At 60.7% G+C, this 21,824-nt stretch overlaps 1 protein-coding gene across 1 annotated transcript; it reads left to right on the plus strand.

The window, feature by feature from the left end:
* The first annotated feature begins 1,841 nt into the window (after window positions 1-1,841).
* Window positions 1,842-21,641, plus strand: AIF1L (allograft inflammatory factor 1 like). Its single transcript, XM_002721938.5, has 6 exons — window positions 1,842-1,998; window positions 2,162-2,223; window positions 12,294-12,360; window positions 13,765-13,806; window positions 16,431-16,593; window positions 19,073-21,641. The coding sequence occupies exons 1-6, from the start codon at window positions 1,968-1,970 to the stop codon at window positions 19,158-19,160; spliced, it is 453 nt and encodes a 150-aa protein (XP_002721984.1). The 5' UTR covers window positions 1,842-1,967; the 3' UTR covers window positions 19,161-21,641.
* Window positions 21,642-21,824: the final 183 nt, after the last annotated feature.

Genomic DNA, 21,824 nt, shown 5'->3' on the forward strand with positions numbered 1-21,824 from the left:
TCCTGCTGCCCCCACCCCCCGTCCCCCAAATGCAGCTGGGCTTACGTCATCAGGTCAGCTGCTCCCAGGAGACAACCTAGAAGCTCTGCACTGATTCCAGCTTTCCAGGTTCCCCAACCCCCTGTCCGGGATAACGGATCCAAGACCCGCAGTGAGAGGACAGCAGTGTGCTGCTCCAGAGACCCTAGACGGGGCTGTGGAGTGCCTGACTTGTTGCCTGCCAGCATGGGAGGTGGAGAGGCTGACGATGGGGAGCTGCTGCCCCTAGGTCAGTTTGGTGACTGGGGTCGGTGTAGGAGATGCTGGGGTGGGGGTGGGGGTCTTCGAAGACCTCAGGACAGGGTCTGGCGCCTGCCTCCACCCGGCTTCTCTCACACAGCTGTGGTGACGCCTGCGCGTGGGGCTCAGCACAGCCCAGTCCCAGCATCCCTGCCGGGCGGCAGAACAGGCCCTGTCCATTCCAGTGACATACCTCAGGCCTGACATCGCGTGGCCCATGTGGCCCCAACCCGCCTGCTGTAGGCAGAGCCGCGCTCCGCCCCCGGAGGTGGGGCTGCGGCCGGTGGACTCTGGCAGCTGTTGAACATCTGGCTTGCCATGTAGCCCAGCAGCTGAGCAGTGGAAGGAGGGTGGCCCCTGCCCTGCAGGATGGCTGACGGGGGCCAGCCCGCCCAAGTGGCCAGGGTAACAGGACCTGAGCCTGGACCTGGAACCACAGCTTCCTTCTCTGGCCTCCGGATGGAACACAGCCCGTCAGCCAAGGCTTGTAACTCCTGACCTCGCCCGCCCCTCCAAGACTTTACTCCCAGCGTAAAGCACCCTGGAGAGTAATCAAGTAAAGCACCCTGGAGAGTAATCAACGTTACAACAGCCCCGGCTGGCTAGAAGCTCTTGCCTCCTGCAGGCTGGGGGACCACAGCTCAGATCTTGCCTGGCCACCTCCAAACCCTAGGTGGGAATGGGCAGAGGGGAGTAACCTGTAACAGGCACTGGCCTGTCCCCTGAACGGGCGGCACTGACGTCGGCCCCATGCCATTCTGCCCAGCCCCTCCATGGGGACAGCCTGACCACTTCCATCCCTGGCAGCAACCCCGGGGTGCGGGGAGATGGTCAGCTGGTCCCAGGTCTGGCTCCTAGAGGTCAGAATGGAGGCGGGTGGGGGACTTCCAGATCTCACCCCCAGAGACACACTCCGGTGAGTGTGGTGAGTGCGGGACCGGTGACCTGGCACCTGTTGGCCCAGGGCAGTCCCTGCTGATGTCTGTGGCCTAGCGTCACCGTCAGGAGCGCCCCTTTTGCTCTCAGACTGTCGGGGTTTGGACACCAGACTTCAGATGCCCCCAGCTGCAAGTCCCCACCCCGGGCCCTGAGCCCCCCCGACTCTCCCTGGAGTGATGGGCCCCAGCTTCTTGACTTTGCTGTCCCATACTGAGTCCTGGTTCACAGCTTTGAGGATGCAAATGACTGGTGCAGAGTCGGTGTAGGCGAGTGCCCAAGAAATGGATTTCTCGTGCAAGACGCGAATCCGCTCCAACTAAGAGTGCCCAGGAGTCCGAAGTGGACCCCGTGCGCGGGGCAACGCTGGCCCCCGGCCGCCGGGGCCCCATTAGACCCCTCAGACTGTCCCCTGGAGGCCTCTCTCTAAGATCGACCCTCTGGTTTCAGGGGCTCGGATCCGGGAAGGGACTCGCGTCCGCCGTGCATTTTCCGCGTTCTCCAGCAGAGGGGCCGCCAACGGGCTCGGCGTCCCGCATAATAGCCGCTTTGATGCCGCGGCCCGGGAGGCGGAGGGGAGGGAGGGGAGTGGAGGGGGAGGCGGGCCCGGAGCCGAGCGAGGGGTGTGTCCGGCCGCCCTCCGGCCCGCCGCACACGCAGTTGGATCTCCGAGAAGGCGCCCGCGCCTCCGCGTCGCCCCTCGCCGCCGCCGCCGCCGCGCAGCCCCAGCCGGCGGGAGCCGGGTGCTCACCATGTCGGTTGCGCTCAGCAACAGGTTCCAAGGTAGGCGCCGCTTCCCCTCGCGCTCTCCCGCTGCCCCACGCCCCGGCCGCCACCTGCGCGCGCGGGGTGCACGGCGGGGTCCGCGGCGCGCGGGAAGCAGGCGCGGCGGGGGCGCGCGGCCCGGGAGGCCCCCGCTTCCCGGCCGTGTCTTTGTCTTCGGCAGGAGGGAAGGCTTTCGGTTTGCTCAAAGCCCGGCAGGAGCGGAGGCTGGCCGAGATCAACCGGGTAAGTCGCGCCACCGCGCGCCCCACGCCCCGCGGGTGGCGCCCGGGTTTGCAAGGCTGTCCCGCCGCGGGATGAACCCCATTCCTCCCCTACCTCCGGGTTTCCCCCGGTTGCCTCCCTGGGCCCTCAGCCCTGTCGCCTCCGACTCCAGGTAGGTCCTGGCGGCTCGGGTTGCAAGTTGTTCCTCTTCTGGTGGGGAGGTGGGGCTGCCCCAGAGCTGCGCACGCCCCAAACTCGAGGAGGATCTGGGGGAGAAAGGGCCCCCCCAGGCCAGTGCTCTCCCCCCCCCCCGGGACAAACGCTGGCTCTTTCCTCTGGTCTCCTGCCTGCCCCCTCCCAGCCCCTCACCCCAACACCCAACTCTTAAACCCCAACTTTTGGGGGAGGTCTAGCCAGTCCTGATGGGAACTTTATAAAGAAATTCTGGCGTCAGGTACACAAAGAGAGCTCCCTAAGTTTGCTTTACGGCTGTTTGTAGATTGTAGAAGATAAAGCAAGTTATCAGGCCCAGTCTGGATTGGCCAGCGCTCAGAGGGAGCACAGCCAGTGGCTTTATGGTTCCCGAGCCCGGGGCTGGGAGCGGGCACGTGTGGTGTGCCAGCCCCGCGGTGCTCGGCCAGTGCCTGCCATGGGGCCAGCCAGGCGGCCCCGGGGGTGTCCGGTGAGGGAAGGTGTGGAGCGGCTCGGCCAGCGCGGGACCCCGCGGAAGTGCTCCTGAGGACGATGTCCCTCAAGCCCCTTCTACCCGGGGGGCAGAGGTGTGAAGCCCTGGGCAGCCCTCTTCTGGCTCTGTCGGGCCCCCGGACACCCGGGGCTGAGCTCAGCCTGGAGCCCCGAGTGGAAGCTGCTGGGCTAGGCAGAGCCCTGGGGGAGGCTGTGGCAGGTGGCGCTGGGGTCCCGGGTGCCTGGTGGCGCTTCTGGCCCGTGGCTGTTGTCCTGCTTCCCGCCTTGGATGCCGGCAACTGGGAGGCTGTTTCCATCCCACCGGCTACAGGGGCCCCTGGAGAGCCCTGGGGGGCCTCGAACTCCCTCCAGGTGGTGAGGCCCTCTCACCACCTCCAGGTGGTGAGGCCCTCTCACCACCGCCCTGGCCCTGTGTCTCGGTGCCATCTCCTGTTTGCCACAGCTGAATGGTTCCCTGGACATCTTGCTGGGGCCCTGCTGGCCTCCCTCCCAGCTCATTCTGCACCAGGCCGGCCTTGGTCTTGGCTGCTCTTGCCCTCTGGACAGGAGCCTGGGACCCTGACCTCATACAGCCCCCTGGGCCACTTGGCCAGGCGGGTTGTGAGCTGGACGGATCCACCCACAGGCCGCAGGACCCTGAGCCAGAGACAGCTGGAGATGGGAGTGAGGTGACTGTCGTTGGGCTAGCCAGAAGTGCTGAGTAGGCGGCACTGTCCGTGCCATGCCTCCCTTGGAGAAGCAGGTGGGGGCGGGCAGGGTTGTTTGGGGAAATGGATTGGCTTGGCTCTGAAAGGAGAGGGGCCGATCTGGACAGCAGTGGGACAGGGCAATGTGAGAAAGAAGGGGCTGTGACCTAACCATGTTAGGCCCTTGAGGCCCAGAGAGGTGAAGCGGTTGACCCAATGCCACACAGCAGCCGTGCAGCTTGTGTTCTTCCCCGCCTGCCTAGATGCTGTTCTGAGACCCCCGCCCACCCAGCCTCGTGAGCTCAGGCTGCTGCATGCTGAGAGCCGGGGTCTAGGCCCCTGGGGGAAGGAGGCCAAGGTGGCCTAACTGTGGCTCAGAGTCATGAGGTGGGCTGCTGGGCACTGCTTCTGCGACCTTGGGTGAGGTCACTTCTCCTCTCTGAGCCTCCCTCTCCAAAAAGAGACGAGAAAGAGAGAGAGAGAGAGAAGTGGTGGTGATTGTGACTCTTCAGGGGGATGGTCCACGCAGAGTAGCTAGGAATGCTGGCCACACTCATGGTGTGGTTTACTCGGGGCTCCGTGGTGTGGAGCGGAGGCTGGGCCTGCCCAGGGTTTGCTGTGGCCCATAGCCAAGTCTTCCTCGGCCTGCCACGGGAGCAGCGGCCCCTGCCGTGGTCAGCAGAGAGGAGCAGGCTCTCGGGGATCCCCTCTGCCTGAGGGGTAGAGACCGCTTCACCCACGGCCACGGCTGCGGCCCAGGGTCCCTGGGCTGGGTGGATTCTAGAGAGAACCGTGCCAGCAACTGTTCATTACCCACTGGCGTGCGCAATCTGGAGCACCTGGGCTGCCTGGCCTGCCTGTGGCTGTGTAGTGAGAGGAAGCCACACGGGGGGGCACGATGACTCCCAGCATGGGGGCCGCATAGCTGGCTGCTGCACCCGGCGATGTGGGTGCTGCTGTGGCTGCTGCCTGGGCCACAGCCCAGCTGGGCCAACACCTCAGTTCCCTCTGGGGCCTTTCCCCTCCCCTGTGTAGGCCAGAGGGCGTCAGGGGAGCCCCGTCTCACCACTGCTGCGCTGAGGGATTCAAGAACCAATTTAGCTGAAGACTTGGAGGTGCTAGAGCCCTGACGGTGGAAGGGAGGCGGGGATCATCTGCAAGTGCTCCTTTTCTGGTTGCATTCTAGTTCCTGTTCGCATTTTCTGAGTACTTGGAATGTGCCAGCATTGGGCCAGGCCCGCTGTGGGCAGTGCCTGGTTGCATGCTTGACCTAACCCGTGACAGGTCCTGGAATGACCTTTGTCCGGAAGGCGAGACTCAAAGGGGTCGAGCCCCTCACCGGGGTTCAAGCGGCCCCACATGAAGCCAGCCTGTTCGCTCCCTCTCGAGGTCTGGCCACTTCTGCGGTGCCCAGCCCCCACCCCCTCTCACCCCTACTCCTTGACCCGTGTTGTGAGTGTGCACACGTGTGTGTGTGTGTGCGTGCACATCAGCACTCCCAGAGCGGGCAGGACCGGCCAGCACCTCCTACTCCCCCCACATAGCTGGCATTCCCTGCGCCCTGATGGCAGGGTGGGTGACCCTGGGCCAGCCAGGCCCGGCCTTATATGGCAATGGGAGAAATTCTCTCCAGCTTCCCACAGGGACACACAGCAGCGGTAGGGCTGGGTGGGCTGGCGCGCAGTGTGCCTGGGCCCTGCAACGGGGCAGGGGGCACCCAGTGGCCAGCCCTTCTGTGGCTCACTTGACACGCGTCACCTCGGTGTCCCCAGAGGCACGTGAGAATCTGTGACCATCCCCGTGGGACTACCACGCAGATGACTCTCATCCCAGAGATGAGGAAACAGAGGCTTAGCCACATGACGTCACCCAGGCAGGAAGTGGCAGAGGCAGGATTCAAACTAGGTCTGTCTGCCTCCAGACCCTGCCCATGGCCTTCTCTGGCTCCTGTCCGCCAATGGCCACAGCCCAGCAGTGACACAGCCTCTCTTGCTTATGTAGATAAGGATCTCTGGCTGTTGTTTCCAAGTCCCAGGCCTCGTAGGTCGAATGAAGGGCACGCAGCATTCCCTGCTGTGTTGAGGGGCAGCCCACGTGCCACCTGTCCTGGGGCGGGAGCTGGCAGGACAGACAAGGTGTCGCTGCCCAGGGGTGTGTGTGTCCCGTGCCCCTGCCCCAACCCTGGGGACCTCTGCGACCTGACCCAGGCGATGACACAGTATGTCCCTGGCAGTAGCGCTCCACCCGTGCCCAGGTGAGCGTGCCCAGTTGGCATCGCCGGGTGCCCATCTCTCTTGCTCTTCCTTAATATCTTATAAGGGAGATGGCGATAAGCGGCCACGTGAGCCTGTGCGGATTCAGTGTCCTCCGCAGGGCAAGGCCAGTGATGACCTCGCTGTGACCACGTCGTAGGCAGCTGGAGATGGAATTTCTGCAGGGTCCGTTCCACGGGTGGAGCTGGTGGGGTGTTTTTCTTCAGCTCGTCTGCTGGCCAGGACGTGGTATCCGGACGAGGCCCCAGGGCCACTGGGGGGAATATGAGCCTGCTGCCCGAGCCGTGCGTGTAACAGGCTCCTGTGACCCGCCAGGCACCAGGCTGGGCGTTAATGGCCTGGCCTTGACCCTGGCCCCTTAAAAGCTGTGGGCTGCGTCAGAGCCTGGCATGGGGCTGCCCGTCCTTGGGGTTCCTGCCCAGGCCTTCAGCCGGAAGCCCCTTGGATGGCCTCCAAGCTGGGGATATCCGCCCACCCCAAAATTCTGCTGCAGCTTTGTGCCCAAAGCCAAGCCTGGAGGGGCCCGGAGCAGGAGGCTGCGGGGAGCTGGCGGTAGCAGCCCAGGGAGGGAGTTCAGATTGGGGGCGGGGCCGCCCTTCAGAGACCAGGACACAGCAGGGGCTGCCAACGTCCAAGGTTTCGGAACTACCTTCCCTGGGCACGAGAACCCCAGCAGGGTTCCCGTGTGCCACAGAGGTTGCTGATGGCCAAGAGAGGCAGCAGGGAGAGGGTGCGGCTGGGAGCCAAGAAGGGAGTGACCCGGCTCTGTCAGGTCAGCGAGGCGTCGAGGGTAAAGCAGAGCCGACCAGAAGGTCAAGGAGAATGTGGGGCGTGCTTCCTCTGCCACACTCTCCGCTGCTGGCCGAGTGCGGTGGTCCCAGCACGTGGTGAGGGTGCCGGGAGCTGGGCTGCATCCTTACAGCAGCCAGTGAGGAGTTCTGTCACTGTGATTGCGTTTTACACGCCAGGACGCCGAGGCCCAGAGACGTCAAGCAAGTTGCTCTGGGCCACAGAGCCGGCAGGTGCCACAGCCGGGATTGGAACCCAGGCAACCCGACCGCCCCCTGCCCCCGCCCGTGTCCTCCGCATGCTGGGCTCCGAGTGGGCCTTCGCGCCGTAGTGACGCTAGGCAGCATCATTCCCTCGGGGGTCCTCAGACAAGCTGGGTGCGCCCAGAAGGCCTCCCGGCTTCTGTTGGCTGGGTGGACCTAGGTGGATGTTTGAACAGCTCGGCTGCCTTCCCGGGCCTTGGGGTGCCACGCTTCCTGTTTGTCGCCTCAGGCCTCTGCCTGCTTGCTTTTCCTGGCTCTCCGCCAGAGACCGACCAGGCCAGCGAGGCCCCCAGACTTGAGCCACTCGCCCTGCTCATTGATCTAGGAAAGCTTGTTCCTGGGAACAGTGGGTTGGCTTGGGAGAGGGTGTGCAGACACACTGCCCCGTCTGTCTGTCCCCCACCCCCCAGGGGGCTCCCTGGCCTCTGGAGTAAGCTCCTGTGGCTGCCCGGGAGGAACGGTGACTCCAGCATTGGCTCTCTTTGCCCAGAACCCGTGGCCAGTCCACTCAGTCCACTCTGTCCACTCAGTCCACTCAGTCCACTCTGTCCTTGTTTGGGCAGGGAGGGAGCTGGGATGATGAAAGGAGACAGAACTTTGGTTGTTAAAAACTGTCGTTTTTTAAAAGATTTGTTTATTTATTTGAAAGTCAGAGTTACACAGAGAGAGAGGAGAGGCAGAGAGAGAGAGAGAGAGAGAGAGAGAGAGAGAGGTCTTCCATCCGCTGGTTCACTCCCCAAATGTCCGCAACTGCTGGAGCTGGGCCGATCCAGAGCCAGGAGCCAGGAGCTTCTTCTGGGTCTCCCACGTGGGTGCAGGGGCCCAAGTCCTTGGACATCTTCTTCTGCTTTCCCAGGCACAGCAGAGAACTGGGTCGGAAGTGGAGCAGCCAGGACTCGAACTGGCGCCCATATGGGATGCTGGCACTGCAGGCGGCAGCCACAGCACCGACCCCCAAACATTGTCATCTTGAGCAAGCTCTGAGCCCCAGCTGTCTCGCCTGTCAAATGGGGGCGCTCAGGAAGGGGAGGGAGAAGTTGTCAGTGGCCTCAGTGTGGGGGGAGGGGTCTCCTCCCTCATCTGTCTGGTGTCTGATGGTGGGCTGGGGGGTGGAGAGCTAAGGGCACGGATATAGATATCGGGAAACAATAAACAGGTAGAGCATTGGTTTGGTGTTTGCTGTGTGCCAGGGACTGTGTGAAGGCCGTTAGCTGTATTTCCTTACGACCCGTGGTTCTCGGGACAAGCCCTGAGGGTGGATAGGATCCTTTTACCCATTCTACAGATGAGGAGACTGAGGCATTTTCACAGAGCTATTAAGTGGGCCCAGACTCAGGCGTCTGGCTCCAGTATGCCTTCCTGCTGTGTGTTTTGCTTTTCTTCCTAAGGTCTGGTTGAGCTTCTCTCCCTCTCTCTCTGTGGTGTCCACCTGTGCACTCGTGGTCAGGGCAGCTGCCCACTGGGCATGACTGGACCCTGAGGCTGGTCAGGGGTAGGAGGAGGGTGCCCGCGGGAGACGCTATGGGCTGTGCATCAGCAGGAACCAGGAATCCAAAGCCAGCGCTTCCCCATGCCTGCCAAGGGCATGGTCAGTACAGCTGCCCTAAGCCCAGGCCCGGAGGGCTGCCTGCCCACGAGTGAATGGGTCAGCTGCTTTGCCCACAGTGGTCACTCTGTAGCTCAATCATTTGTCGTTTTTGGCTCGAAGGAAAAATGTGAGTTCGTCCCCAAGTGCCCTCCAGTCTCTTGTCACCCACACGCGCACACTTTGGCAAAGTTGCCTGGCCGTTCGGGCTGCGGGTGGAGGGCATAGCTCTGGGCAGAGTGCTGGGCTTCTCCGGTCAGGTGCTTGCTTGTTGAGTGTCCAGGGCCACTGGTCAGCGTGTCCTCCTAGAACCTGGGGCTGAGCGCCGGCCTCCTGCCGACACCCACTTCCTCCACTTGCTCCTGTTCCTCGGCTCTGCGGCACCTCCGTGGATCCCGACGCCAGCATGACCGTTGCTGGCGGTGCGGCCGTGGGCGAGGTCCCCGTGCTCTCCGAGTCCTGATTCAGGAAGTTCTCCCGTTGTCCAGCACCTGGTACGCAGAAGGTGCGTTCCAGCAGGGGAGGCCGGCGGTGAGCAGTGCCTGTGTAACTCGCGTCAGGGCGTGGTTCGTCCTGCACAGCAAGAGGGAGAGCTGAGCCAGGCACGGCGCGCTGGACACGGGACAGGCCACGGTGGGCAGGCTGCGGCGTGAAACGGCGTGGCTGGGCTTGGTCTCCGGAGCAAAGGCGGGAAGGGGCGAGGTGGGGGAGAGAGTCGCACAGGTGTGGCGGGCGGAGGACACCCAGGCCCGGAGCACGGCTGGGGTGAGGGTCTCCAGGTGGGAGTGAGGTTGACGGGCAGGAGGTGTAGCGAGGAGGCCGGGTGGCCCTGGTGGTGGAGGGGCAAGAAGGGGCCGCAAATCAGAGATGAGATGGTGATCAGCGCTAAGGAGAAAACTGGCCTCGGCAGTGGAAAGGCGATCATTCTGCCTCCCACACCCAGACCCTGGGACTGCTGGGCCTGCCTGGAGCCTGGCCCAGGCCGGGGCACCAGGGAGAAGGAGTTGTTAGTAACCACCTCTGCGGTTTGCGCTGTGCCCTTCGCCCGGCTCTCGGCTGTGGCCTTGGGGTTCCCTGTCCATCGCTGTGCGATTTGGCTCTGAGACCAGAGACTGCTTCTTCCCCCTGGAGCCCCATCAGCCCACAGGGGCCCAAAGAAGGCTGGCTCCTTAGGCGTGATGGGTGCCCATAGATGGGCTCCAGGCCGGAGCAGGATTTCTGGTCGGCCCGGGTGTGGGCACTGGGTGGGGGGGTCCCTCCAGATCCCGTCCTGGGGATCCCGGCTGCTGAGCCTTGGCTATGCCGTTACTGTGTCTCCCACGAGGGTTTTCCAGCTCTCCATGAATAACGGGCCGGGGGACCTAGGGGCAGTGTGCTGAGTTGGAGCCAGGAAGCCTGGCTCCCATTTTAAAAATCAGAGATTAGGAACTTCCTACTTTTACGAAATGTCCTTTTCTGAACCCGCGGCAGCAGTCAATGGAAATTGTTCGAAAAGACTTGACTTGGCGCAAACTGGCAGCCCTATACCAAGAGTCTTCCCTCTTAACCTTGCTTCTTTCCAGTCCCCCGAAGTCTGGAAACAGTGACATAATTTGTCTCTCCACTGCACAGACAGGGGCTCTGGGGCCCTGGGTGGTGCCTGGTTTGATGGTGGGGGGGGTGTGCACTCGCAAGAGTTAATTGTCCTACTTCTGGTTCAACAGTGCTACAGAGGGGAGAGCTGCCAGGGAGCTGCGGGAAGGGACGTCCCCGACAGTGCCTGCGGGGGGAGGGGGTCAGGGCAGCCCCCCAGGCTGCAGGACAAGGCCCCAGCTCCATGCCCTGTGCCTGCTTGCAAGGCCTGAGTGAGACTGTGTCCAAGCAGCCGCCGACCGGCTGCAGGAGGATGGGCCCTGCTGTCCCACAGACCCAGTTTGCAAGCCAGCCCTGTGCTTCCTCAGCCGTCTGTGCACCTGACACCTGTTATTTAACCTCTCTGAGCCTCGGGCTCTCACTTGCAGCACTGGAATAACAGTGGCTGGGAGGGTTTAACGTGTTTTCAATGGAGTAGAGTGGCAGAGAGACAGAGGTGAGAGCGCCCGTCCCCTGGCCCACCCCCCAAATGCCCACGAAGCCAGGGAAGCAGGTGCTCCATCCAGGTCTCCCGTGTGGGCGGCAGGGACCCAAGTACTTGAGCCATCGCCTATGCCACCTGGGGTGCACATCAGAATCGGGAGAGACACCAGGGGTCTCTGATGTGGACGCTGTGGTCTCTGGACACTGGTGTCCCACTGCAGGTGTAAGTGCTAAGTGAAACTCCCACTCTGGCTGGCGGTAGGGGGATCTCAGGAGATTACACAGTGCCCACCACAGTCCCTGTTTCATCACCAGCAAGGGGGCAATAAGATCCGCCCGCAACCCAGCGAGGGACGCCACGCGCCAGGGCGGTTTCTCCTGCTGTCCACGGGCGCTGGGTTCGTGTGGAGGAACTGGGGCCATGGGCAGGTCCTCCTGGGCCTTATACTAGGATCACACCTGTCATTGTGGAGTGCCCACGTCCGAGCCCAGTGCTAGGTGCTCCCGGGGGGTTATCCCTGCCCTGAGGCAGGTGCACAGTGAGGTGGGTACTGCTGTGCCATTGCACAGCTAGTCAAGGAAGGGCACCGAGCGTCAAACGAAGACTGCTTTCTGGCCTTTAGTTTCTTGTCATGCCCTGTTCCTCTTTAAGTCCCTCGGAGGTTCATAACAACAGATTGGGAAAGCAGCGAGCTCTGTGCCCCGGCCCGGCCGATGTGCAGGCACGGGCATCCTGAAGGGAAAATGAATGACAGCAGGAATTTGGGAACGGACGGAGGCACGGACGTAGGGGACAGATACTGCCGCCTCGTAGACTTCCTGTGACGGTAGCGTCCTGTTCACCGCAGCGTCTCCCGCCACGGTGTAGACTGTGGTCTCTCAGAAATTCCTCAGTGAACGAATGGAGGGGGGATGCCGTGTGGCGCTGGTAATGAGGGATGCAGGTGCAGAGAACAGAGGGGATTTGCAGAGCCGGAGCGGTGGGATGGGGCATGGCCTCTGCATACAGATCTGCACATCCTTGAAGTGTCAGGGGGAAGAAATGCAGGCTTTAAATGAGATGGCACTGAGTTGAAGTCCTGGTTGTGTGAGCCTCAGTTTCTACATCTGTAAAATGGGCACAATACTAGTTTCTATCTCTTGCGGCTACTGGAGGCTAGTGTTGGCTCCTCCTCTCCCTGGCCTTGACCTCTCTGGTTTTGAAAGGACGCACTTGAGTCTCTCTGGGCATCTGAGGGGAAGGCAGAGCAGGGATTAAAACCCTGGAAGCAGGTGAGAAGGTAAGTGACCTCCCAAGCCACGTGCAGTCCTCTCTGGGGTAGAGCCGGGACTAATGGAGTGACAGCTGTCTGTCTACCCTTGTGCATATAAACTCAAGAAGGAGCTGTGACGAGTGCTCTCACTCGGTAGACAAGACTGTGGAGGTAGGGAGAGGCGTGACCTTGGGCAGGATCACATGCTCGGCTGTCGGAGGTGGACACAGGCGGCTTGTCGTGGCAGCTGGCAGCCTCGTGGGTCCCGGGTGCCACGGGGCAGGCAATTCGGTCGCAGGCCGCAGGTGTTATACTTCCAGTTCAGGCCCCCGTGCCCTCCCCAGGCTGCTGTGCAAACTCCCTGCCCACAGGGCGGACTGCGTGGATCTGCATCCAAGGGGGTGCGGGCGGCACTGGGCCATGGCCTGTGCGCGATGGCTGCTGCCCTGACCCCTTGTTCGCGCTGCCTCTTGCCTCTGTAGGAGTTTCTCTGTGACCAGAAGTTCAGCGATGAGGAGAACCTGCCAGAAAAGCTTGCAGCCTTCAAAGGTGAGCTGGCGCTGGCCGCCCGGCCACCCGGGGCAATTGGGCCGGCCTTTGGCACCCGTGACTCCTTAGGCCCAGGGCACTGGGCTGTGGCCCTGCTTCACCCACAAGACCCTTCTTCAGGGGTCTCCGGAGACCGGGGTGGGGGGCAGCCTCTGCCACCTGCCTTCCTGCCGCCGTGGGCCCCTGGCCTGCGGGCCTCAGCCTGGCCCTGCCCTGCTCTCTCGCCACCAACCGCTAGGGCTCAGGTTGGTTCCTGTGCCGCCGCTCCCCAGGCCCTGCTCACAATCAGCCCTTTGTGGGCAGCCCCTGCCTCCCCCTCCGCGGCACAGCGTCTCGGGAGCCCCTGCGGAGAATGAGTGTTTGTGTGCCACCAGCGTGGGGTGGGGGGCAGAGTTTCTGCCTTTGAATCCCGGCAGCATGGGATGAAAGGCAAACAGGCCGGGAGCCCGCGCGGGCAAGAGGCGCCGCATAAAGGTCCCTGTGTTCCGGGTCCTGGGGCTTGGTTCCCAGCCAGCGGCTCCCGAGGAGAGGAGAGGCCAGGAGAGGAGCCGGGCAGACCCACCTTTCCTGCCCGGGGGATGCGCTTGGTGTGGGGGCCCCGGGCTCGCTGGAGGCCAAGGGCTGGCAGTGGGGGCCTCCTCCCTGCTTCCAGGCAGAGACCCTGGGAGAACACTGCAAGCAGAGGGGCCGCGAGCTGGGGCAGGTGGGGGGCGGGCAGGAGCCGCAAGGCCACGGTGGCGGGGGAGGGAGGGGCTGGGGGTGCTCGCGGGCCACCCGGGGCGGGGCGGGGTGGGGGGAGAGTCTTGGCCTTCTTGTGCCGGCTGCTCCGCTGAGCCAGGGTGACCTGCCCAAAGCCACACAGCTGGTGCCCACGGGCCCTGTGCCGTCCGCCCTGGATGTTGGAAGTTTTCCTGGACTCCTTGGTCAGGAAATTTTAGCTCAGAGTCTGAGGGGGCGGTTTGTCTACCTTTGGGAGCGAGGGCGGACCCGCAGGCCTTTCTCCTCGATTCAGAACCACAGGGCTCCTTACACTGGGGTCCCCATACCTGGCTGCCCCCAAAACACCCGTGCCTGCCACACCCTTCCTGAACCCGGCGAATCCCAACCTCCAGGGCCGGAATCTGCTCTCTTGTCCGCTGATTCAGACACAGGTGCCTGGCGGGTGGGGTGGGGCCGCTCCCGGGGGAGGGTCAGAGTGGCTTGCAGCACCTTTCCCTCTCCTCACCTGGGGAGAGTGGTGCAGGCAGCAGACGCGAGGCTGAGAGGATGCGGATGGGTGCCCACACCCCCTGTGGTGCAGAGAGGGCAGCATGGGCTCCCTGGGGACCCAGGAGTCCCTGGGACCCTGCAGGGAGAGATAGGGGGCTGCCAAGCTAAAGCCATGTATTGTTCTGTGCTTTCCAGAGAAGTACATGGAATTTGACCTGAACAACGAAGGCGAGATTGGTGAGTGAGCTGGGGAGGAGGGCGTGGGTGCGGAGGGGGCTTGAGGGTCCCAGGAGCCCCGCTGACTCGCCTGTGGAGGAGAGGGGCACGGGTGGTGCCATGGTCCCCCAAGAGGGAGGCTCGCACCCTGAAATGGCCCCGGAGCCAGGCCCCTCTTGCTGTCTTCCCCAGCTCCGCTGCAGATGTCTCCCTGCTGCCCCCAGCCTCATCGCCCTGTCCCACCCAGGGCCCACGTCCTGCCCAGAGGGGGAGACACTCAGGACTTTCCCTTGACCCCACGCCTTTCACTCCACGCAGTGACCGGCAGGTGTCAAGGTGCTTTATAGACATGGATTCTTGCCTCCCACAGAGCCTACTGCACCTGCTGTGTGTGCGCTGGGGGTGGCCAGGGCCCTTCCCCATGGCACTCACGTTCTGCAGGAAGCCATGACTTGGCCAAGGCAGCTTTAGCTAAACCCATTTTACAGAAGAGAAAATCAAGACCCAGAAGGATGCAGGGGTGTGCTTGGGGCCTCTGGTTTTTGAGCAGGTCCTCCCACTCTGTGTTTCCCTGCACCGCCACTGTTGCCACCGACCCTGGCGTCACCACTCTTCTTTCTCCTATATCTTCCCTCTCTTGAAGATTTTGATTCTTTCTTCCTTCCATTCTTTTCTTCTTACCTTCCTTCTCTCCATTTTGTTTGAAAGACAGAGAGAGAAAGATGGAGACACAATGACTTGTCATGCCCTGGTTCACTCCCCACATTGCCACAACAGCCAGAGCTGCATTGGGCCGAAGCCAGGAACTAGGAGCCCAGTCTGTGTCTCCCAAGTGGAGGCAGGGACCCTTCAGGGGGCGTGTCAGCAGAAAGCCGGAATCAGGAGCAGAGGCAGGACTCGAACCCAGGCCCTCTGATATGGGATACAGCCCCTGCCCCCCAATCTGCATCCTAACTACTGTATCAAGCACCTACCCCGATCATTTTTTTCTTTGGAAATTTTTTTTGATAATCAAATTAATTGACTTTATCATAAAAGAAATTTGAGGTAGCAGAGCAAATGATAAAAATATATTCTCCTTGGGGCCGCTGCTGTGGCACAGGAGATGAAGCCGTGTCCTGCGGCACCGGCATCCCATTCGGGCTCCAGTTGGAGTCCTGGATGCTCCACTTCTGACCCAGCTCTCTGCTGTGGCCTGGGAAAGCAGTGGAGGATGAACTGAGTGCTTGGGCCCCTGTACCCACATGGGAGGCCTGGAAGAAGCTCCTGGCTCCTGGCTTCAGTCTGTGGCCATCTGGGGAGTGAATTGGCAGATGGAAGATCTCTCTCTCTGTTTCTCTGTCTCTCCCCTCCAACTCTGCCTTTCAATTAAATAAAAAAAATCTTTAAAAAATACATATACAAATAAATCTATTTATATATCACCCGCCTCGCGGAAATAACTGCCGTCAACATTTAATTGAACTCCTTCTTTATTCTAATCACAAATGGCGGTTTAAACAATTTTAGAACTTCCTTTTAAAAATATAACAATGTATGGTATTTTTGACTTTTCTTTTGAAACATAATTACTGCCTGCGTAATATTCCATTATAGGAATAGACTCTTAGTTTGTTCAGCCAACGCCTCCATGGACTCTTTCGATGACTTCCCAGTTTCACTACTGTTGCCGAGCCTGTGAGAAGTCGCTGTGTGTGACCCTGGGTCCACGTCCCTGGCTGTTTCCTTAGAGCAAACCTCAGGGAGGAGGCGTGGCTCTGGAGCACTGGCCACTCTGCCCTCCAGCAGCCCGGCAGGCAGCGTGTGGAACCCCCTCGCCCTCTCCTGTAGAAGCTGCCCGGGACAATCTGGCACCCTCAGGCCCGGCCCAGTCCTGCCCAGCCGGCCTCCTGTCCCATGGCTGCCCGTGGCCCTGAAACCAGCCCTGGCCCTGCCCCGCTCCCTGCCGTCCTTTGCTGATCCATTGTGCACCGCAGAACAATCCAGAGGAAATGGCCTCTGATCTTGGCGGAGCCCTGAGGTCATAGGCAGCAGCTCCTTGGGGTGTAGAGAATTTTTGGTGCCTCCCTTGTTTTTCTTGAATTTTGTTCTTTTGTTAGCTTTCCGGCTCCATGGGATATTTTTGGCTCCTTCTCCCTTCCAGCTGTGGTGAGGCGGAGCGCCAGGGCAGCAGTGGGGTGTGGCAGGTGGCAGGAAGCACCCGGGAGAGTGACTTTCAATGCTGGGGTCAGGCCGACTCCCTGAGCCCACCTCACCGGGCAGGAGAGCGCGCGCCTGGTCTCCCCAGCAGCAGGCGGCAGACGTAGGGGTCCTGTAAAGTACAGTGACTCCACACGGCTTCGTCGCTGAGCGCCTGCTCTCTGCAGAGCAGAGAGGGAACAGAGGTGCAGGGGTTAAGTAGTTGCCTGGGTCCCACCGACACTCATGACGGCCAACCCAAGCCTGACACTAGAAGCCCAGGTCCCTAACCACTGGTGTGCACTGCCTCCAAGAGACAGGGCGAGTGGGAGGGGCTCATCCTCCCTTCAGGAGAACCTGCGGCTCCAGGGGGCCCGGGTGCAGGAGCGGAGCGCCCTGGCTCCCCCTCCGCCCGGCAGCCTGTCTCCACTGATCAGAGCGGCTCTCCCCTCCCCCAACCCCTGCAGATCTGATGTCTTTGAAGAGGATGATGGAGAAGCTTGGGGTCCCCAAGACCCACCTGGAGATGAAGAAGATGATCTCGGAGGTGACGGGCGGGGTCAGCGACACCATCTCCTACCGCGACTTCGTGAATATGATGCTGGGCAAACGGTCGGCTGTCCTCAAGCTGTGAGTCCCTCGCCCTCCGCCCTCCGTTGGGGTCTCTGAGAGTGAAGTCATTCTGTGGTAGACGGCCCCTGGCGGGGACACCTCGGATCCCCCAGCCAGAGGGTCGCTGGTCACTGGTCGTGAGACCTGCTGGGCAAGGCACTTAACCCTTTCCGAACCTTACTGGCTTCTCTGTCCGTCGGTCCTGTTAACGCGCACCTTGCCTCTGGTGGGATCGGTGCTCAGCAGTGGCGCCTGTTAGGGTGAGGGTGATGCTGGTGACGAATCTGCTGTTGCAACTTTCTGAGCCTCGTTTGTTAAAGCCCCTCTCCTATCTCCATGTGATTGCTGAGAGCATGAAAAAAAAAAAGAGTTTAAACTCGGCTGTCTGGGGTGGGCAGTAAGACACCCGCATCCCACGTCGGACGGAGAGCCTGGGTTTAATTCCTGGCTCTGGCACTGGATTCCAGCTTCCTGCTAATGCAGACTTTAGGAGGCAATGGTGATGGCTCAAGTAGGTACATCCCTGCCACCCACGTGGGAGAGCTGGATGGATGGAGTTCCTGGCTTCTGACTCTGGCCCTGGCCCAGCCCTGGCCATTGTGGATATTTGGGGGAGAGAACCAGTGGATGGAAGATCTGTTTGTCTGCCTCTTGAATAAATAAATTTTTAAAAAAGATTTTATTTATTTATCTGAAAGGCAGAGTTACAGAGAGCCAGAGGCAGAGAGAGAGAGAGAGAGAGAGAGAGAGAGAGAGAGGTCTTCTATTAGCTGATTCATTCCCCAAAAGGCCATAAGAGCTGGAGCTGGGCCAATCTGAAGCCAGGAGCCAGGAGCTTCTTCCGGGTCTCCCACGTGGACGCAGGGGCCCAAGGACTTGGGCCATCTTCCACTGCTTTCCCAGGTCATAGCAGAGAGCTGGATCAGAAGAGGAGCAGCTGGGACTCGAACCAGTGCCCATATGGGATGCCGGTGCTGCAGGCAGAGGTTTAGCCTACTAAGCCTTTCCATGAACTTTTAATAAATTCTTATTTATTTGAGAGACAGAGACAGAAAGAGATAGATGGAGAAAGAGAGCTTGCTTGCATCTGCTGGTTTACTCCCCAAATGCCCACAACGGCCAAGGCTGGAGCAGGGTTAGAACCAGGAGCCAGGAACTCAATCCGGGGCTCCCAGGTGGATGGCAGGAGCCCAGTCATTTGAGCCGTGACCGCTGCCTCCCAGGGTCTGCATCAGCCGGAAGCTGGAGTCAGGGACCGGAGCTGGAAATCAAACCCAGGTGCTCTGGTGTGCGTGCGACACCGGCGCCTCAACGGCTCTGCCAAACACCTGCTGCTTTTCCCCAAGAATGTTTTGAAGCCACCTCATCCAAGTCTTCTGCAAAGTGTTGGCCAGAGGGTGGGTTACTGAGCCCTGCTGATGGCAAGCGCCTAATACCTGGTATTCTAGACCCTTCTCTAAGGCCGGACAGCATGACTGTCCTGTCATCTTCTGTCATGGCTGAAAAGGACACTCACTTGGCTTTTAGGAAATATGATTCCAGCACCACCCCGCTTTGTTTTCCAGTGCAAAGGTAAAATATACACCTGTCTCACTTTACAGAGACGGTCCCTGGGGCCCCGGCGGCCGAGTCGCTGAGTCGTGAGCTCGGAGTCTGGCAGGTTGTTAGCACCTCTGCTTGCAGACAGACAGCTGAGGAGCAGAGAGCTTGCGTCGCTGGCTGCGTCGCGCCACCGGGAGTTCGCAGCTTTCGAATGCAGGCTGTTTCCATCTAGAAGTTACACCTGGATTTTACCTGCAGAGCGGTGGGGAGCTTTGTGAAGATGTGAAGTTTTTTTTTTTTTTTTTTTTTTTGACAGGCAGAGTTAGAGAGAGAGAGAGAGAGTTAGACAGTGAGAGAGAGAGAGGAAGGTCTTCCTTCCATTGATTTACCCCCCAAATGGCTGCTACGGCCGGCGCGCTGCGCCGATCCGAAGCCAGGAGCCAGGTGCTTCCTCCTGGTCTCCCATGTGGGTGCAGGGGCCAAGCACTTGGGCCATCCTCCACTGCACTCCTGGGCCACAGCAGGGAGCTGGAGTGGAAGAGGAGCAGCCGGGACTAGAACCCGGGGTGCCGGCGCCACAGAAGGAGGATTAGCCTAGAGAGCTGCGGCACCGGCTAAGATGTGAAGTTTTGAGCCCAGCCACGGCCCAACCTCTCTCAGCCTCCTCTAGCTGCGTGGATAGGGAAAGGCACCCAGTCTAGAAGTCAGAGGACTGGAGTCTCCTCCTTCCTCTGCCTTGCACTGACTGTGTGGTTCTGAGGAGTCACAGTGCTGCCTCGTGCCTCAGCTTTCCCTTCTGTAAAATGGGCCCCTTCCGCATGAATGCCTTCATGGACTCCTTTGAGGACCCCACTGGAGAACAGCAGCAAGGGCTGGGATGATTTTCCTCTGGACGAGGAACAGAGTCCTAATCCTGTTTTTTTATTTTGTTTTGTTTTCTCCGTCTCCAAACTAGAGTCATGATGTTTGAAGGAAAAGCCAACGAGAGCAGCCCCAAGCCAGCTGGGCCTCCTCCGGAGAGAGACATTGCCAGCCTGCCCTGAGGACGGTCCCCGTGCCCCAGACCCGGACCCGCCCTCCCCGCCCCGCTCCGTCCTCCTTGTCCCATTTGTTTGGTCCTTGTGGGTTTATCTTTTCATCCATCTCTTTGTGAAGCACAAACCGTCTGCCTTCAGAGGGCTCTGGGCCCTGGGCCCCCTCCCTCCCTCGCTCCTTCCCCACTCCCTGACCTCAAATGTAAACCAGAGAGGGCAGCGCAGGGAGGCTGGGGCCTGCGTTCGCCATGCTTGCAGTCCGTCCTTGCAAGGGCTCTGTGCTCCGTCCAGGCCTTGTCCTGCACAGCTTCGTCAGGGTTTCCTGGGGCAGCTCTTCCTAAGTCTTCCAGGCCACAGCTGCTCGTTGCCTCACTGCCCTAGCTGACCCCCCACCTTCACCCCTCCCTGGCCCACACCTCGTCTCATCCTCAGCGGCCGGACAGAGGTGGGGAGGAGAGAGCCTGGCAAATTGAGGTCTTCGGGAGGGAACCGGAAGGAGCCCCCTGACCTTGCTGCTTGGCCACCTCTCCATGTAGCCCAGAGGGAGGGTGCAGCCCATGTCCCTCCTGGGGCAGCAGAGAGCTCTGGAGGCAGGGGTTGGCTCAGGGCGGTCCCACTTTTTCGGGAGGATGCTGAGGGCCACAGCAGGGTGGAAGAACGAGGAGTAAAATGCTCCTGGCAAAGTCAGCACTGCCCCAAGCCAAGAGCCAGGACACACAGGAGGTCCTTTTCCGGTCCCAATCCGCTGGAAAGCTGGCTGTACCTCCCTCGTTTGCCTGCCTGCCTTATTCACGCCAGTCATTCAGTCACTCATTCATTTTCTCAGCAACTATTTATTGACCACCTGTATAAGCTTTAAGTCCCCCGACTCGGTCCCTCCAGGTGCTGTGTCCATTGTTCTCCCACTCACCTCTCCCTTTTCCAAGTTGCTCAAAACCTTGAGCGTGGGGATTGGCCTGGGGTCACCTGTGTCCTTTCTCAGGGACTCAGGAGTTTAGAGCTCTGATCCACCCCGTAGGCCAGCTGGGCCAGTCCTCACTTCACTACAACGGCCCAGAGGGAGAAAGTGCCTTGCCCAGGGGCAGGGGGTTCACCTGGAACCCAGGGGGTTCAGGTGCCCTGCCCGTGCCTCAGCTCTGCTCTGGGCTGCCTTGGAAAGTGGTGCAAGCAGGGGAGGGGTGAGGGGGCCACACCGGGGAAGGCTTCACTCCCTCCCTCCAGGGCCTCCCCGTCACCAGCAGGTCTGGACAAGGACCGGGCTTGCGCCTTGTCTACAGCTTCTTGGCTGAGCCTCAGAGAGCAGCTTCGCAGAACTCCTGCAGGACGTGTGAAACTCAGCCCGTGTGGGCGAGCAGGGACCGCAGCCCTGAGCCCACCTGTGTTCCGGAGTCCCTACGCTGCCTGCTCGGGACTCAGAGGCACACGTTCATTGAGCAGTCATTCGGCACGTGCACTAGGCCAAGAGTTAAGAACCTGGTAGTGAAACCAATAGGCTCATGGGATTGAGGGTCTAGCGTGGAGTCTAGAATCCGACAATGACAGTGAGGTGAAGGAGTGTGTGTGTGGGGGTGTATGTAGGGATGACTGCCCTGGGCTCAAGTCTGGGCAAGAGATTCGAAGGCTTTGCAAACCTTAAGTAGAAGGGAGTGGGGGCTCCCAGAAGCTCCTTGGGGACTCATATTCAAAGGCCCAAGGTGCTGGCCTACAGCAGCTTGAGGGAGTGAAGCTAGCAGACGCATCAGGACATCGCCAGGATGGGTTAATCCTCTGGTCTCAACCAGTTCAGGCTTGATTGCTTGGCTACGACTGGCTGACCTGCGACTGCACACACACAGGCGTAGTGGAAGTTTAACTCCAGCGAAGCATTCCTCCCCGTAAACGTAGACTCCTGTCCTCACACCCTTCCCTTCCTTCCCGACCCCCAGATGCACCGCCTGCCCCTGCCCCTTCCAGACCGGCTGAGGTCTGGGAGGAAGATGCGGCTCCCCTTGCATACTCCTCTCACTCGGAGTCCAGATCTGGAAGCAGCCAGGCTTATTCCAGTGGGTTCCGCGGGGGACAAGGCTGCAGGGAAAGCCCCGTGAGGGAGGAGGCCAGCAGGTGTCCCCGGCTCTGGCGAGGGCAGGAGAGGGGTTCTCTCCTGGGATGGGGGTGACCTGGGAAACCCCATCACTTCCCGGGAGGCCGGAGGGTCTCCAGGGTGGGTGGTCCCCGCAGAGGAGGGCCTGTGCAGATGGTAGGGTGTGGCTAATGACCGTAGGACTCTTCTCTGGCTAAGGCTCACTTGGCTTCTTGGGGCGCCACCCGTCTTCCTTCTGAAAAGACCAAATCTCACTGACATAACCAGCCACGTGGGGGCTTTGTCCCTGCAACTTAAAAGTTTGTCGGGCAAATTCAGATGAATGAGGGTGTGTGTGTGTGTGTGTGTGTGTGTGTGCGAGTGCAGGGGGTGGGCTGTCATCTAGATTGGAAATAAACCAGACAAACGTACCGAAGTCTCGACTCGTGTGTTTGGGGGGTGGTTTCTGTACTTTGCCAATCCAGACACGCTTGTGCGCGTGAGTGCCGACGGCGTGCCCGTGTGCCAGGCGGAGCTCCCGTTACACCTCACAGGCCCCCCCCCCCCCAAAGAGAAGCAGGCTGGGAGCAGACGAGCAATTTACTGGACACCAA

The sequence above is a fragment of the Oryctolagus cuniculus genome, chromosome 1 (genome assembly GCF_964237555.1).
Source record: "Oryctolagus cuniculus chromosome 1, mOryCun1.1, whole genome shotgun sequence".
Taxonomy (NCBI): domain Eukaryota; kingdom Metazoa; phylum Chordata; class Mammalia; order Lagomorpha; family Leporidae; genus Oryctolagus; species Oryctolagus cuniculus.